At 45.0% G+C, this 14,409-nt stretch overlaps 1 protein-coding gene across 5 annotated transcripts in view; it reads right to left on the reverse strand.

Moving 5' to 3' along the window:
* Positions 1-14,409, reverse strand: part of Wdr59 (WD repeat domain 59) — a 74,945-nt gene that overhangs the window by 13,854 nt on the left and 46,682 nt on the right. For 3 of the 5 annotated variants that reach the window (XM_036187560.1, XM_036187558.1, XM_036187561.1), the window contains 4 exons: positions 12,046-12,199; positions 8,821-8,877; positions 3,020-3,153; positions 1,634-1,715 (listed from right to left, as the gene is read on the reverse strand). In XM_036187560.1, the coding sequence (XP_036043453.1) occupies positions 1,634-1,715; positions 3,020-3,153; positions 8,821-8,877; positions 12,046-12,199 (427 nt within the window). The remainder of the gene's footprint in view (positions 1-1,633; positions 1,716-3,019; positions 3,154-8,820; positions 8,878-12,045; positions 12,200-14,409) is intronic. The other 2 variants (XM_036187563.1, XM_036187562.1) reach the window with 1 other exon arrangement.

The following is a 14,409-nucleotide window of genomic DNA, read 5'->3' on the forward strand; positions in this document are numbered from 1 at the left end:
TCCTACTGAATTTAGAAGCATTGCTCCAATTTATAGCAATGACCCTGAGGTTTAGAAAGATGGGGTGGTGGCTGGGCAGTGGTGGCGCATGCCTTTAATCCCAGCACTCGGGAGGCAGAGCCAGGTGGATCTCTGTGAATTCAAGGCCAGCCTGTTCTACAGAGCGAGATCCAAGACAGGCACCAAAACTACACAGAAAAACCCTGTCTTGAAAAACCAAAAAAAGAAAGAAAGATGGGGTGGCTCGTCTGGGATCACACACAAAAAACTTGTTAGGGCCCAGAGTCAACAGAGACTGACGACAAGAGTCTCCCCATTTCACTTAGACTGGCCTAGTCTTCCACACCAGTTCTGCCAGAAAAGCACTAGGGGAGTGGGGGTAGCGGTGGGGGGAGAAGAGGAAGAGAATAAAGAGGGAGAGAGAGCACGCAAAGGAAACTGTAGGAAGGAAACTGCTCAGACATTGTTATTCTGGGACCATAGGCCAGCCTTTACATTCACTGATCCCACGAACCCCATGGGGAAATTCTTCGGGTTCTCACATTATAAACACGCTCAAAGGCTGAGGGTCTGAGATAACCTGCCCAGGTAGTTCTCTAGGACTCTGAGCTGGACTCAGCCTCCCCACTATAAAAATGACCTCATTTTGCCTTCTTAGTGTCCATGGAGTCTGGGTGAGTGAGGGCTGACAGAAACAGACTAAATCCATGAGATGGTTTTTCTTTAAAGGGCTTCAGGGAGAGATGTTGTGATGTTTAAAGGACAGACTGGAAGAAAGATGGAGCCTGACTGGTGGCTGCCCAGGGTTGATGAGAAGAACGGACTGAAGACAAGGAAGGAGCTGCTTCTGGGTGATGAAAACATTCTGAACGGTTTCCATGACAACTGCACAACTCTGACAAAACTAGAAATGACCAACTATCCCTTTTTGGATGGGCAGGCTGCAGGGTATGCAGATGGCATCTCAGTAAGAGTTCAGAGAACAGTGCTGGGGAGCTACAAAGATGAAGGAATCTTACAGCCTATAACTATTGACGTATTCCATTTAAAAATTTGTACTAATATTTTTGTGTCTGAGCATTTTGCCTGCATGTATGTTTGTGTATCATGCGAATGCCTGGTGCCAGAGGAGGTCAGAAGATGAGTCAGATTCCCTGGGACTGCAGTTACAAAAAGTTGTGAACCGCCATGTGGGTGCTGGGAATGGTACCAGGGCCCTCTACCAGTGCAGCCAGTGCTCTTAACCACTAAGCCATCTCTCCAGCACCATGAAGTCATATTTTAAAAATCTGAACACCTCTACCTAGAAGAACACTCCAGTAAGCCTTCTTATCAACATTTTTTTTCAGTTTTTTTTTTTTTTTTTAAATTAAGGTAAAAAGGCAGAGATACTCAAATTTAGGCATACAATATAATCACTATGGTACTGAAATAGAAACATACTTAGCTTAAGAAAGAAAAGAAAAACAACACTATGGATCCCCCACTTAGCACTAATAAGAGAAATATCCAGGGTAGAGATTTAGGAAGCTGCTCCAGCCCTACAGACTGGCAAAGAAAATCAAATAAGAAACTTCAGAACAGGGGGCACACCCTGCAAATGCCACTAACGTGTAAGAGTCACCGACAGTACCTGGACAAGATCCTTCCTTCCAACAAGCATGGCAGAAGCGGCATTCTTCTGACATGTCTCCTGAGTATCATTCACGTTCAATCTGAAATTAAAGCCAAAAAAAAAAGATAAAGAAGGCTTTAATCTACTTTAATCTCCCAAGCATTCCCCCGATTTAATAGACTAGACAGTGCCTCTTAGGTTGTCACTCAAATCTGACAGGGAGAGAAGGACTGATCGGAGCGGGTGCTGCCGGGCTGTGGGTTCCCACTGGAGGAGGACTCCCCACTTTCAGGGAAGGAGGAGGCGGTGAGAAAAACACATTTGCCACCAGCTTTGCTGCTGAGTTCCCAAGGTCTGGGATTTAAATATATGCAAATTAACCATGGCATCACATGGAAAGCACCACGCTGTGAGTTTACTACAAAAGAAAACACTTTTTGTCATGTGTTCAAGTTCATGAGGACTTAGGGGACCTGTAGGCCGGCCTCCACTTGCATGTCACTTGGCTCCTAAAAGGCCTTCAACCAAATAACTCTGCTTTGATCTGCTCTACACAGTGGGTGTGTGTGGTGGTTTGAACAGGAATGGTCCTCATAGACTCATGTGTTTGAAAACTTGGCCCAAAGGGAGTGGCACTATTAGGAGGTATGGCCTCGTTGGAGGGAGTGTCACTAGTGGGTAGGCTTTGAGATCTCAGAAGTTCAAGCTAGTTCACTTCTTGCTGCTGCCTGCGGATCAAGATATAGAACTCCTCCAGCACCATGTCCGCCTGTGTGCTGCCATACTTTCTGCCATGATGATAATGGACTAAACCTCTGAAACTGTAAGCCAGCTCCAATTAAAAGTTTTCCTTTGTAAGAGTTGCCATGGTCATGGTGTCTTCACAGTAATAGAACCCTAACTAAGACAATGTGGGAGGCAGAATTCTCAGGTGGTCCCCACAATTCCTGGGAAATCACTTTCATGATTATGTTATTAAGCACTTGGGCCTGCAGTCTGCCAATGTGGCCTAAGTCAGACAGGACCTTCAAAAAAAGATGTTTCTGTGGGCCACTATGCTGGTCTCAAAGATGAATAGGCCAAGTGCGCTACAGCTATCAGGGTCTAAATTCAGCTACATAAACCAGCTTGTTGCGCCCTAAGCATTGGAAGAGACCATGGTGGGACCAAGGTCATGCTTTCAGTTAGTTGAGATCCTAGGCAAGGAGGACTCACTGAAGCTAGGTTCCTGACCTACAGAAATAGTGAGGTGATAAATGCATACTCTTTGAAGCTGCAGCTGGTGGCTGTTTGTTAGGCACCAACAAAAAGCTAGCACTGAGAGTTTCCCCAAAGTGTCCAAAACTTGAAAAAGATCTGCGGATCCTAAAGACAAGCTCGGTATACCTAAAATCCCGGACTTACATGTACAGCTCTCCCAGCGACTTATGAACAGGAAGGAGGCAGGAAACATCCTGAATGATGACCTTCCCAGCAGCCTTAATGGGTCGATTGCCAGAGTCCAATCCTTCCCGCTTACTTTTCCACCTCCTCGATTTCTAGGGGAGATGACAAGGTGTGACTATCGGGGACCCTGGAGAGTGGACGCCTACAGCTGCAGAGCACTTCATATTTGGGTCATTGGCAATTTGCAGAGTCTTTAAATTACATCATGCCCACAATTACATGAATCAGCATCTGTAGAAAATAAAAAGATAACCAAGCTCTCGATCCAAATCCTAACAGGAAAACAGGCCCTACTGCAGGGCTATTTACGTTCTGCAGGTGCTCAAACACAGGCACCAGGAGCCAGAGTTAATCAATCAATCAATCAATCAATTAATTAATGTAAAATAGCAGGTGAAGAAGTTAGTAGAGAACCCCCAAAATGGGGGGAGGGGGGTTTTAAGATGTTCAGTACTAGGTTCAAAGTTCTTGCCTGAAATGGTTCAAAGTTTGTTTCTTCTTAGACAGTTTCAACAGGGTTTGTTGATATTTTAATTCAGACACGACAGTGTGTGGGCTCTGCAAACCTTAATATACGGAGACAGAGGAACTTGGCAGCACAAGAATTGCCTTGTTTTGTAGTAGGCCTTAATTATTTCTAAAAGTGACCATTTCTGAAGGTCAAAGACACTTAGTTGGGGAAACTGGGTAACAGACATGGGAGACCACGAACATGTGTTTCGGCTCCCGGTTGTCCCAGTGAGTGGCCGTGAGGAATCTGTTCATGCCCTGGGAAACAAAATGTAACAGAGTGTAGCCCTGTCTGGTATCTTCAAAATGACAACCAGTCACAGGAGCAATATCCTATCTTATTTCCAAAAGTTAAAAAAAGAGGTCGCCAAAGTCATTCAACTAAGCGAAAGAGCAACATGTTTATTAAGAAAGGAGGTGTAAGGAGCGACTGAAAGGGGCTTGCAATCTGACATCAGGAAACTAAGGTACTATGTGTTCGGCTCAGTATAACCCTAGGCAATCTAATACTAGTTAATCATTTGCTGAGGACTTAAAGCTTCACCCGCATCAATCTTTCTTTGCTTATTGGTAACCTGTGGCTAATGCTGAGTTCTGTTATCCAATCTCATGAGGTCAGTCAGGGTATGACGACAAGACAGATGCAAACCGCATACACTTAAAATCGCAACCTAAACCTTGCAGTTGTGTACTACAAATGTCCATAAATGGTCAGGAATCATCACTATTCACATTACCCACATATTCACTTTTCTACTAGGGACTTTCATAATCACTATTTCATGAATCAGTCTAGGTCTAAATCCAGGCATTTCTGATCACTGATGTCCCAACCAATGCCCCAGGTGTCTACTACATTAACTTCTCATACAAGCAATATGTCTTGGGATCTACTAAATACGGTCCACCTGGATTCCAGGCAGATAAGTGAAGCGGGTTAGCTGGAACATCTATGAATTGTTTATCAGAATTTCTCTCTATCAATTTGGAGCCACAGTCCTTTTGACCTTAAGAAGCAGTTCTGTTACTGTTTGGTACTTAGCCACACCTCTTGACTCTTCAATGCAGGGGGAACCTGGATCTATTATTATGGGGTAAGCCTCCAGGCTTCTACATGCCCTGGTTGTCTGAAAAGTAACTATGTCCATACTCCAGTACTACTGTCCTTTTTTTATCCAGCTGGGTTCACATGAGGGAAGGACATGTCAGAGTGGGCTGGAGGCAGGCTGGGCTGAGACAAGGCGGAAGTAGTCACAAGAGCACTCAGTGCATGGCCAGCTGCAGGGAGGGTAGCTCAGTGTTAGGCTATCCTGAGGAGCAGTAGCAAACGCTTGACTAGCCAGCAACTATCTGCCCACAGGTCCCTGACAAGTGACATTTCAAGTGAGATCTAGGATGCTGGATTTAAAAAAAAAAAAAAACAGTCTGAGTATGTGAAATAGTTCAGTGATGGGAGATATTCACTGCCAAGCCTGACACCCTGAGTTTGATCCCTGGAACCCCATGCAGTAGAAGAAGAGAACTGCCTGCCATGGGATGTCCTCTGAACTCAAATGTGTGACATGTTTACACACATGTGCACATGCATGCACATACACACGTTAATATAAAAAGTTTCACTTTTAATTTCTATCCCAAAAAGACTCCATCTGGAAGGGAATATGATCCATTTAGTGCATCTTCTGGGTTGGAGAGAAGGCTTCTAAAACACTGTGAACATGAAGTCACTATGGCTCCTTAGTAAGAAGAAAAAATGGTAAGTGCTTGAACAGCTTAGCCCATTTAATTATACGACTGGAACAAATGGAGGGTGTGAAGGTTGGATGGGGCCTGCGTGCTCTTAGACTACACTGAAAACCACCACGCTTCCCTGCCTTTGAAAGCAGACCTACAAAAGCACATTACTAATTACATGAAGGTTCATGTGCCAGGAGCAGCTCATCTGGCAACAGAATAACGAAACAAGAACCAGTGTCCCGGCATCTGACTTAGGACTGAAAGACTTTTCCATTCTTACATGCGTTCGTTCTTGCTTCTGGACTGCTTGTGCCGAGCCAGCAGGTGCCTCACGGCAGCTCCATGAAATAGGGGGATTACCTCCACTTTGTAAATGGAAATGTGAACCCTATATAAGATCATGGTTTTGGAGCTGAAATTTAAAGAGGCCTGTCAAGCTGCTATGCTCGTGTGTGGTGTGTGCATGTGTGTGGAAGCCAGAGGTCAACGTCTGGTGTCTTCCTCCATAATACATTATCTTTATTTATTTATTTATTTATTTATTTATTTAGAGACACAGTCTCTCACTGAAACTGGGGCTCACAGATTGGGCTGGACTGCCTGGCCAACAGCCTGTCACTGCTCACCTCCAGTGCCAGAGCTACAGACACTGGCCTGGTCACTGTGCCTGGCTTTTATATTGGTGTAAGGGATCTGAACATGGGTTCTCATGCTTGTGTGGCAGGCGCTTTATCAACTAAGCCCATTTGTGTTAACTTGCTTTTCAGTACTGAATGTGATTTTAAGAATCAACACAGGAAAAAACTAAGTCCTAATTAAGCTGCCAGTAAATACATAAATAGTTAGGTCTATCTTTTAAGCAGATCAGTCTCTGTAAACAAAGAGGCTGACATTTGATTCTAGTGATGCTGACCCTAAAACATCCTTCTGCAATTACTTTTTCTCTCAACATCATGACTGCATTCTGCCAGATCAGGGTAGTTTGCTAAGGACCTTGTTTTCTCCTTAACATCCTGCGGGTACTCCAGAGTCACTGTTGTTTACACAGCTGTTAAGTAACAGCACCAGGATTTCTCTTGGGATTCTCTGGTTTAAGAGACTAGTGGCACAGTTTTCCCTGGGACAAGCCAGATTCGGACAAGGACACTTTGTCTGAAGGGCTTCAGGCTGGCCTTGAGAATGTGCCTCTTGCATGTACGTGCGTGCGTGGTGAATGTGTGTATGCATGTGTATGATTTTTTCTGGGTTTGTTAAGATTAGGCTTATAGAAGAAAAATCAGAGTCCAAAGAGATGTCTTAAGACTCTTCTCCTTTTGCAGACCAATAGAAACAAACAAATGTGAGCTGCCAATCCCTTAGCGAAAACAGAAAGGCAGTGGTTTTCATCAACCTTCTGCAATTATCCCTCACTGAACTTCAGAAATTGGTCTGTATTTCCAGGGACTGCATGAGACAACAAGCTTCTAGGGGTTTCCATCCGATATTGGGTGTCTACGAGATGACAAAGGAGCCTCACACAGCTGCCTCAGCCTGCAATAGAAGGAGGTTCCCCAACATAAGGTCACCCTAATTTTAGCTGCCACTAGGAATAAAACTGTAAGTGTAGCCACAGAACAACACTACTGGTTTTGTTTCTGTGGGGTTCTTCCTTGTTTTGGCTTTGTTGTTTTTGCATTGTTTTGTTGTAATCTAGTAAAGAATAACCACAAAACACCGCTCAAATCCTGCAGGGGCTAAACATTGGTGGCTGGTTTTTTGTTTTGTTTTGTTTTGTTTTAATTTTGTAGGGTGGCAATTCTAAATGCCCCCCCTTCGTGTTACAGTGATCATTCAGATGGCCAGTTACTCTAGATATTAAAACATACCAAAGCTGCCTAAATGAAGATTTGATGATCTTGAAACATGTTAGCTGAGGCTGTAGGTCCTGGCTGCTCCCTGATGAGAAGGTGAGCAAGTTTTTCAGTGAGTTTCCTACAACTTTGGGTAATAAGAAACAATCCTGCCCCATCCGCTTTCCCTAGACCTAACTTCCTCCCTACTACCTTCAGGGCTCTTTGCTGTCTGTACAACTGTCAAGTAACATCTCTGGTTTCTGTTGGGGTTCTCTGCTTGTAGAGACCACGGACATACAAGGTTGAGGTGCAGTTACTCTGCCCAGGTCAGGAAGGGCACCATGGTCTAAAACTGCTCCTAGCCCTCTTGCTCCAGTCCCATTCTGACATCTCACGGTGGGCTCCTTTCTGCACGGCAAAATGGGTACCTCTAGGAGGCAAGGACTCTGTCTTTCTCTCAGGTCTTTTCAGTGCTCCATCATCAGGATATGCCCTTTCTCACAGATGTCATGAGGGAGGAGGAGACAAAGCAAGGCAGACAGGTTATTGCATGATGAGCTCTGGGATGTCCTCGTGAACATCCTGGGGAGGTGGTCGTGGAGGACAGAGAGGACAGGGAAGGAGCTGCATGGAGGGAGGCGCTACACAACCACTAGCCAGCTTGTGACTGCAACACTAGTGCTACAATCGGAGGCAACATTGATGCCAGTAAAGGGGTTAAATGTAAAAACAGCCCAAGAATAAGCCACCGACTGCTTCGCAGCAACCCCATCAACAATGCATAATCAGCAGAGTGGGCAGGGAGTCAAATGAGCTCCTATTTAAGGAGCCGTGGAAACCAGTGAAACTCAGCAAGGCAAGCAGCTTTCTGCGGGAAGAGGCCATGCTGGCCGCTCTACCCGCAAGCTGCGGAGCAGTGGCTTGCGCTACTCCAGGCTCCGGGTTCAACTGGTTTTTGTAGGAGAGGAGTAACGGTCTATTGTTCTAAACATTCTTTATAGCCAACAAAATTGATACAGGCCTCAAGGCACCTTGGCACTACTGAAACATGAAGGGGGTGGGAGAGGAAGACAGAAGAGGAGAGAAAGCCAATAGGAATGAGTAGGAGAGGAAGGAGGGTCTCAGGACGCCCACAGCAAAGTTTACGATGAGTGCAAAATACTGATGGCAAGAAGAAAAATTTGTTCCAGAAAATTCCCAAAGGATAAAACCAGCTCAGCTAGCATGCCAATGAAGCAAGTAGGTACTTCCCTCTCTGATCGGACTGAGGCTACAAAAACAGAGACTAAATGGCAGAGGTCTCTTCTATCTTCCTCTGCTGCCCCCATGCCAAAGGTAGGCTTTTGGAATCTCCATGCAATTTGCAGAAGTGCCCCCAAGTGATATCAGGTGAGCTGAAGTCATTTGATCAGGTCCTTTCCAAGAACCCAGTAGTGAGTTTCATTTGCAAAGCCCATTCGTGATCCTTAAGTGTGTACCCATTTGAAATACCATGACTGGCAAGGAGGCAGTCCTTAGTGCCTGCCTCCCCGGAGTGAAAATTTTATTGTCGCTGGTCCTGAACACCAGCCAGCCTGTCTGTCATTCAGGTTCCTCAAAGCCAGGCAGGTGGCATTTTATTCTTGGGCCTTTGGTAGAGACAGGATTAGTCAAGGAGAGCATTTGCACAGCGCACAGTACCGGGAAGTCGTTAATTGCTTGTATGGACCAACGTCGCCGGGCAGAGCGAGGAGACATCTGTGCGTGAAAACGTTACACCCAGGAAGAGGGAAGAAAAACACCAAGAAAATTAAAAGGGAAAAATAGAGAATAAAATGAAAGTTTCCCCCACATCTGATGGATTTATAGTTCTATATGCTGCAAAATGGGAACTGGGGCGACTGGAAGGCTGAGCACCGTAGCATCTGTGCCCCTCTCCTCCCCCAGCCCACCTGCCTCGAGCCCGGCTTCAGCTGCTCTCTAGTCACTGTCCAGGATATAAGGAGGCTGATGTCAACACACTCTGACAAAGGAACCCAGGGAAAGGTATGAGGGACTCTGACAGGACTAAGGTCCTGCTGCCGGTGAAGAAACAGGAAAGACAGTTCCCCTTCACCTCACAGGTGTCAGAACACACCAGAACACACCCTTGTTCCTAAAGCACTTCTTCAATAGGCTCAGTTCCCAGTGTGGCCGGAAGCAATGAGGCAACAGAATGCCTCAGCCCTGGGGCTGAAAAACTGTTTTCACCAATGCCAGGAGGAGGGACTAAGCTGAGGGGTGCTCTCTAGGCACTCCAGCTAGCCAGCCCATCTGGTGTGGGGTGGGCAGCATACCATACCAATCATGGAGATCAGACGTTTCTCTATTACCCGAAAGGCCTCTCCAGTTACTCACATCAGAGCTAATTTAATAACATAAACTGAGAGGTGAGAGGCTACAAAATTTGAAAAGTGTCTGTAGGTCAATGCTCAACATTTATTAGAAGTTCTAGAATAAACAATAATTCTCTGGCTGGTAATCACTGGCCTATTTGCCAAGTCTGCCCTTGTGAGCATCCATGCTTTCTGACTTATATGTGACCTGACAGGTCTTTAGATCACTCACACTTTTAAGTTTTTAGTAGCAAACCTTGTAATTTCATCTAGAGAACACTGCGTGAATGTAAATTCAACCTAAGTTGGGCAGATTAGAAATGACCCACCGCCTTTAGGTGGTCGCATGAGACTCTACACTCTCAATGCAATCCTTTCTTGCTAGGCTTTAATGCAGGCACCCCTCAGCCCTTCCAGCTCCCTCATTAAAGCTCTGGGGGGTGGGGGGCAGAGACCTAAAGGATATGAAAGTACACAGGAGAAAAATGTGGACACACAAAATTTCAGTTAGCTGGAAACATTTCCAGACCCAAAGTAATAAATGAAATCATTTCTCCTGAGGAGAAAATAGTCCTCAAGAATGACTGAGCTTTGTGAGGACGACGAGACTACCTACGGAAGCCAGCATGGGGGCATCCATTGCTTTAGCCACCCTGCTCTATTTAAACAGGATAAAGCATGAACAAGCGGCAGGGAGAGATAAGCTTATTTCAAATTTATCACAAAACATCTGACATGTGTTTGGGGCATCTTAAATACACTGAACCACAAGAAACTTTACATCAAAAGTGGCCAGAGGCATGTGCCCACAATTTACCTCACGATTATTACATCCATTCTTTAAATGTGTCTCCTCCCCCAGGGTCCTGAAGGTCTCAGTCTTCTGCTTCTTGACTGGAGTCTTGTTAATTCTCTACACATTTGCGACCAGCTATTGTTTCTGTGCATGTGGTATATACCTCACAGTCCTCTCTAGCTCTAGGAGGATCGGCCACGTGCTCTCTTGGTGCTTCTTCAGGAACACAGTGTTGGTGGGGGAAGGGGCCAGACCATTGCAACCATGAATGCAGCCATCACCAATGCTTCTGTCTTGGAATCACAAGCACTCTGACTACAGATGGGCTTTCTGTGACTCGAAGTCAAATATGTGGGCCAGTCTATCTAGCCAATCAAATTGCAAGCATGGGTGATTCACATGACGTGAATCCAACAGGCATTCAGAATTGCCTCTACAGAACTGCCTCTGACTCAGAGATCTCTTCAAACTGGCCCTGAAACTAAATAAAACCCTCACTTACATAACTGTAAGTGGCTTTTATGCCAACTGAATGCTCCAACTATCAAATCTTCTACCCAGCTGCCTTACAGAAAAGGGGGAAAGGGGCTAATTTTTTAATGTAAATGAACTTGGGGAGATAAAGTCTGGTGGGTGCTTAAGGAAAGTCTGTGACAGCTAGAGGGGAAGAACCCCACCATCAGGGAGCTGGGGAAGAGGGAGTGTGGAGATGGAAGGCATGCATGAAGCCAGCTAGCATCATATTCCTGTTTGACTAGATGGCTTTGCCCAAGATTGAACTAGCCCAAATATCAGCTGCTGCCCAATTTCAGCCGCATAAGCCCTGAGGCTAGATTAGTCAGAGCTGGTCAGCCATCATCAGTGGGAGCTGGAGGCAGGCTCCGCTGTAACACATGTGAAGATGCTTACAATACTTGATAGGAAAACCATTTTTTTTTATTTTTATTTTAAATGATTCCATCTTTAAGGCCGATTTTAGTTACCGACAGTTGTTATTTCCTATTTTATGGGGAACAATGAAGGATCTGTGCAGCAGGTCAGCAGAGCCGCTGACTGTTTAGACCTATCAGTATGGAGGCCCGGCTCTGGTCTGACAACACAAAGACCTCTAGGCATTCCCGGGCTTAGCAGGTTCCGCCCAGCTAAGCGATAAGTACTTTAGGGACAATGTATTATTTAAGAACCCCAGAAAAGTTGGGCATGGTAGCACACACCTTCAATCTCAACACTCAGGAAGCAGAGGCAGGTGGATCTCTATGAGTTCCAAGCCAGCCAAGGTTACAGAGTGAGACCCTGTCTCTTAAAAAAAAAAAACAAAAGTTAAGGGCAAGTTCAGATAATTTTTGTACCAGCTGATCCACTCTGGAAAACTTTCTAGGGATCAAGCAGTTGCAAACCCACCAAGATCTCCAGCATTCAGAAGCAACTCTCAGTGTATTGACAGGCTTCAGGATATAGGGGTATCATGGAAGAACCAAAGTTGAATTATTCTACCTGAAATATGGGGATCAATTCAACTCATGGGGACTGCCAGGACGGACTTGAAAGGAGGAGTGAGGTGCACTCTTCACTTTGTAGTTAGGGTCTAAGAATAAAGCCCTTCTTCTACCCCACGGTTCACAGTTTAAACCGACTGAACACAGCAGAGCGACCTTCCTTCTATACACCAGCTATGAAAGGGAAGACTAACTCGGCTACTGTGCAGGCACACAGGGGACAGGAACACGAGCCCAAGGCAGCGGCTCCGACGCTTACCCGTTCCTTGTAGTAGAAGGAGCTGATGGAGACCTGCTCTTTCTCGCTGCGAGTCGGGCTCCCACTGTACAGACGCAGGTTCCCGGGGGCCTCGGTTCGGATCTTCATCGGGGCAATCAAGCCAGTGTGATACGCAGACAGGGCTGAGAGAGATCTGTGGTGGAAATGAGAGTTGTCCCCGTTGGCTGTAGCCTCTATACCCGGAGTAACATTATTCTTAGGACTTGATGGAACCAAGAACATGGAATGCAAAGAAAGGAGAATCCAAACAAAGAGACAAAACAATAAACCTTTAGAGATGAAAACCGCAGACTGCAGAAATGGGCTCTCCCATGACTGTAGACAGAAAACTCAGAGGACTCTACAGTCTACTAGACCTGATAATCTACAAAAGTCTGCTGTGTTTCCAGATACTAGAAATAATCATTTGAGGGTCAAAAGTTAGCTCACTTGGCATGCGCGCGCGCACACACACACACACACACACACACACACACACACACACAAATGTAAAAAAAAAAAATTAAATTTTTATTATCAAATAAGCCAGGTGGTGGTGGCACACGCCTTTAATCCCAGCACTCGGGAGGCAGAGCCAGGCAGATCTCTGTGAGTTCCAGGCCAGCCTGGTCTACAGAGTGAGATCCAAGTCAGGCACCAAAACTACACAGAGAAACCCATCTCAAAAAAAACCAAAACACATCAAATAGGCAGACACGGGGCTCATACTTGTAATCTCAGTCCCAGGGGAGCTGAGACAGAGAACTATATGAGTTCAAGGCCAGGCTGGGCTATAGTGAGTCTCAGGAGAGTCTGAGCTATTGAGGGAAGCCCTGTCTCAAAAATAGCTGAATAACTTAGGAACAAAAAAATGAAAAACCATGGACTGGAAATACAAAATATTCCTAAAAGTCATTAAAGAAGATGCATAACAATGGAGAGACATCCATGCCAGGGAATGAAAAGGTTCCACAGTTACAACATCAGATTTCTCTTAACTGATATGCAGAGTCAGTGTAATTCCAATCAAAACAGGAGCAGGCATTGTAGAAACTAACAAGCTGATGTAACTTTGTGGAGGTTCAAAGGCCTACAATAGCTAACAAAAAACTAAGCAAGAATAACCTTCGAGAACTCACTCCACCAAACTTAAAGACTTACCACAGAAGGCTACATTCTGAGTACTAAGATATGGGAGAGACGAACAGATCAAAAGAATAACCAGGGCGCAGAAACAGATGTCCACTTTTCATCCGTGAAGGCAGGCAGGCTGCAGAAATGATGCTAGAACAACGTTTATTTCTATTAAATAAAACAAATGTTCACCCTTACCTCACATCATAAACACCAAAGGGACTGAGACCATGGACCTTAAACAAGGAATTTAAGCTGCAGGCGCACAGAAGATGATGCAGAAGGGCATTTTTGTGACCTTGATATAGACTGAAGTTTTTTTTTTCTCTCTCTCTTTTGATATAATGCAAAAATCACTAACCATAAAATTAAAAAATGATGAATTAGACAGCATCAAAATTGAAAACCATGTTCACTGAATATTACTAAGGAGGGAGAAAAAAGAGCCATAGATTAGAAGAGAATCAGTGCATACATCTAGCAAAAGGTCTGCAATCAAGATAGATAGCTAGCACAAATAAGGGACACAGTGCATGATACTTGAACAGGCAAATCACAAAAGGAGGCGCCCAAATGGTCAATAAGCACACAGAAGTTGCTCATATCATTAGTCATCACCGTGGGGTGCAAATCAAAGCAACAAGATACTATTCCCACCCACCACAATGGCAGAAGTTGAACAGATTGGCAATACAGAGAGAAGATGTGGAGTGATCAATCCTCTGAGCCTTCGGGAGAAGAGAACAAAGTGCCCTCACTACTGAGCACACACTTCTCCAAGTTAAATAGACATCTATCCCTGTGACTCAGCAGTTCCACTCCCTGAGTCAGGAAATTACTATATCCATGAAAGAAGAGAAAGAAAAGGGGGCGTGTATATTTAGTTTTACTTTTAATAGTCCCAAACAGGAAATGATCCAAATATCCATCAACAGAATGAATCAGCCTGCGTTATGTTCATACAGTGCAATCACGGATCCACGCAGCCAGTCACATCAAGTTCAATAACATTAAGTTGAACAAAGTAAGCCAGACATGAAACAGGTCACGCTGCACGACTCTAATTCAATGACAGATGTCAAGACAGTGGTTTCCTGTGGAGCCCGGCAAAGGAACCAGGACCTTCTAGGAGTCAAGACAATTTTGTATTTTGAGCTGAGTATTGGTCACTGAGCAGTAAACTTCAGACTTGTCTACCACCAATTACACCTCAATGAAAGACTGCTAGCT

The sequence above is a fragment of the Onychomys torridus genome, chromosome 5 (genome assembly GCF_903995425.1).
Source record: "Onychomys torridus chromosome 5, mOncTor1.1, whole genome shotgun sequence".
In the NCBI taxonomy this organism is placed as follows: Eukaryota; Metazoa; Chordata; class Mammalia; order Rodentia; family Cricetidae; genus Onychomys; species Onychomys torridus.